The following is a 3,198-nucleotide window of genomic DNA, read 5'->3' on the forward strand; positions in this document are numbered from 1 at the left end:
AGGGAGCGGGGCGGGGGAAGAGGCGGGAGGGAGAGGACGAGGGCAGGTGCGGGGTGGCGGGCGCCGCACGAGTTGCACGGCTCCGGCGGGCTGCTCCCGGACTCTATAAAAGGAGCCCGGCGGCTCCGCGGCTCATGCCCGCCGCCGAGGCCGGTGGCACGCGGGTTCCACCAGCTCCCCAAGACACCTGCCCGGCTCCGGCCGGTGTGCGGCTCGGGTTGACGACGGCAGCCGCAGCCCCGGACCCCCCTCCCCCGACCCCCGTCCTCCCGATTTCTCCCCTCTCGTGGCTTGGTCTCCGCGGGGCTCCCCGATTTCTCCCCACCCCAAGTCTGTGGGTCACCACCAGCGTAGAAAAGTGTCCCCAGCTGGCTTGGGGCGCGGGGGGGGCGGGGCGGGCATGCGACGCGGGGACTCCTCGCGGCTCCGCCAGCCTTGGTCTCGAGTGGGAAAGTCCTGCGGGAGGAATCGCCAGATCCCGGCGCGCCCAGGGTAGGAGAGGCTCCTAGCAATCGGGGTAAGAGAGCTCTCTCTCTCTCTTTCTCTCTTTCTTTCTCTCTCTCTCTCTCTCTCTCTCTCTCTCTCTCTCTCTCTCTCTCTCTCTCTCTCTCTCTCTCTCTCTCTCTCTCTCTCTCTCTCTCTCTCTCTCTCTCTCTTTCGCTCGCTTGTTCTCCCTTGATTTCCCCCCCCGCCCCCTTTTCCAGCAACACTTCTTCCTTCTGCACCACCTGCGTCCCGCCCCCCCCGGGGGGCTGGGCGGGGTGGGCCAATCCCCTAATCACCCCTCCACACCTCCCCCCCCAGCCATCTAGGACGGGGCGTAGAGCGCAGCCCTGGGGACCCGGCGCTGAGCGCGCGGGAAGTGCGGAGGACGCGCCCGCCCACCGGGTCGCCAGCCGCGCCCGTGACCTCCACTTGGAAACTGGGCGGAGGACTTGAGCGAGAAGCCCACGGAACTGACAAAAGGCAGAGCCACCGGAGCCCCGGAGTCTCCATGGTCCTTCCGTCCTCGGCTCTCTCTCGGGTCCGCCGCAGGCTCGAGCGCCGCGAGCCAGCCAGAGAGCCATGGAGGCGGCCGCCGGAGCCCCGTGCGCCCCAGCCCCGCCGCCGCCGCCGCCACCGCCACCGCTGCCCGCGGGGCCCCACGCCGGGCTCCTGCCCGCCAACCTCTCGGCCACCCCGTCCGCGGCCAACTGCAGCGCCGCCGCGGGGACGTACATCTACCAGGACTCCATCGCGCTGCCCTGGAAGGTGCTGCTGGTGCTGGTGCTGGCGCTCATCACCTTGGCCACCACGCTGTCCAACGCCTTCGTGATCGCCACCGTGTCCCGCACGCGGAAGCTGCACACCCCGGCCAACTACCTGATCGCCTCGCTGGCCGTCACTGACCTGCTCGTGTCCATCCTGGTGATGCCCATCAGCACGGTGTACACCGTGAGCGGCCGCTGGACGCTGGGCCAGGTGGTGTGCGATCTGTGGCTGTCGTCGGACATCACCTGTTGCACGGCGTCCATTATGCACCTGTGTGTCATTGCCCTGGACCGCTACTGGGCCATCACGGACGCCGTGGGCTACTCGGCCAAGAGGACTCCCCGGAGGGCGGCGCTCATGATCGCGCTGGTGTGGGGCTTCTCCATCTCCATCTCGCTACCGCCCTTCTTCTGGCGCCAGGGCCAGGCCGGGGACTGCCTGGTCAACACCGATCACGTCCTCTACACCGTCTACTCCACGGTGGGCGCCTTCTACCTCCCCACCCTGCTCCTCATCGCCCTCTACGGCCGCATCTACGTGGAGGCTCGCTCGCGCATCCTGAAGCAGTCGCCCCGCCGGCCCGGCAAGCGGCTGACCCGGGCGCAGCTCCTCACCGACTCCCCGGGCTCCACGTCCTCCGTGACCTCCGTCAACTCGCGGCCGCCCGACGCCGCGCCCAGCGAGTCCGGCTCCCCCGTGTACGCGAACCAGGTGAAAGTGCGCATCTCTGACGCCCTGCTGGAGAAGAAGAAACTCATGGCAGCCCGCGAGCGCAAGGCCACCAAGACGCTGGGGGTCATTCTGGGGGCGTTCATCGTGTGCTGGCTGCCCTTCTTCATCATCTCCTTGGTCATGCCCATCTGCAAGGAGGCCTGTTGGTTCCACATGGCCATCTTTGACTTCTTCAATTGGCTGGGCTATCTGAACTCCCTCATCAACCCCATCATCTACACCATGTCCAATGAGGACTTCAAACAAGCCTTCCATAAACTGATTCACTTGAAGTGTACCAGTTGACTAGCACACGGCCGTGGGGTCGCCGCGGCGACCTTTGGGCACCAAGTTGGGTTTTGCCACAGGTAGGTGGACCCTTCATTTCGCTGTTACAGGGTCGAAGCAAGGCTCTCTCTCTCTCTCTCTCTCTCTCTCTCTCTCTCTCTCTCTCTCTCTCTCTCTCTCTCTCTCTCTCTCTCTCTCCCCGCCCCCTCTCGAGCAAGGGCAGTGGATCCTAAGAAGTCAGGACCACCCTGAGAAAGAGAGAGTTCTGGAAGGAGAAGGGCTCCAACTAAACTCGAGCTTCCCCGCTGAGGAGAAGAGCGGTTCCCCTCCTCCCTCTCTGGGGCTCAGCACAGATTCTGCCCCAGCCAATCACAAAGAGGGTTGTGACTATGGAAAATTGATGATGGCTGGGGGAGGGGGATCTCCTACCCGCTTTCAGAAGCCTGGATGACGCCCACCGAAGCCAGGGGTCTTTGTGGTTGTTGTCTGAAGCCTGTCAGAGAGGGACATCTACCCACAGCCTGGCAGTTCTTGAATGGAGACACTGAATGATTGGTATGGGGGGGGGGGGCGGACAACTTCGTGTTCCAGCTTCATTTTCAAACAGTTACTTTGGCATCCTGCCCGGCTTCAGTGTCTGCCTATTTTACACTTGGAGAAACTTGTGGATTTTGGTGCTTCACGCCCTAACTGTGTGGCTTTGATGGTTCAGAGAGTCATGGAAGAGTTAACTGCAAAAACGCTGATACTAAGATCTCTATTTTTATTATGGTTGAAAATATATGGGGGTGGGTGGGCGGGGAGATTACACTGAGAATCAACACTCACCATTGTTTGTTTTCTGCCCTTTGCTAATTTTCTTATAAGACTTCTGTTTAGCAAGCATCCCACTACAACTCAACAACTCAAACCAAACATTATGTGTGCTAGTGCCAAAGTCTGCAGATT

The 3,198-nt window shown here is 62.3% G+C and overlaps 1 protein-coding gene across 1 annotated transcript; it reads left to right on the forward strand.

Moving 5' to 3' along the window:
- Positions 1 to 1,065: 1,065 nt before the first annotated feature.
- Positions 1,066 to 2,829, forward strand: Htr1b (5-hydroxytryptamine receptor 1B). The gene has a single exon (XM_070010151.1). The coding sequence runs from the start codon at positions 1,066 to 1,068 to the stop codon at positions 2,266 to 2,268; it is 1,203 nt and encodes a 400-aa protein (XP_069866252.1). The 3' UTR covers positions 2,269 to 2,829.
- The last annotated feature ends 369 nt before the right edge of the window (positions 2,830 to 3,198 follow it).

The sequence above is a fragment of the Dipodomys merriami genome, unplaced genomic scaffold, assembly GCF_024711535.1.
Source record: "Dipodomys merriami isolate MVZ:Mamm:240054 unplaced genomic scaffold, mDipMer1.0.p SCAF_8, whole genome shotgun sequence".
Lineage (NCBI taxonomy): Eukaryota > Metazoa > Chordata > Mammalia > Rodentia > Heteromyidae > Dipodomys > Dipodomys merriami.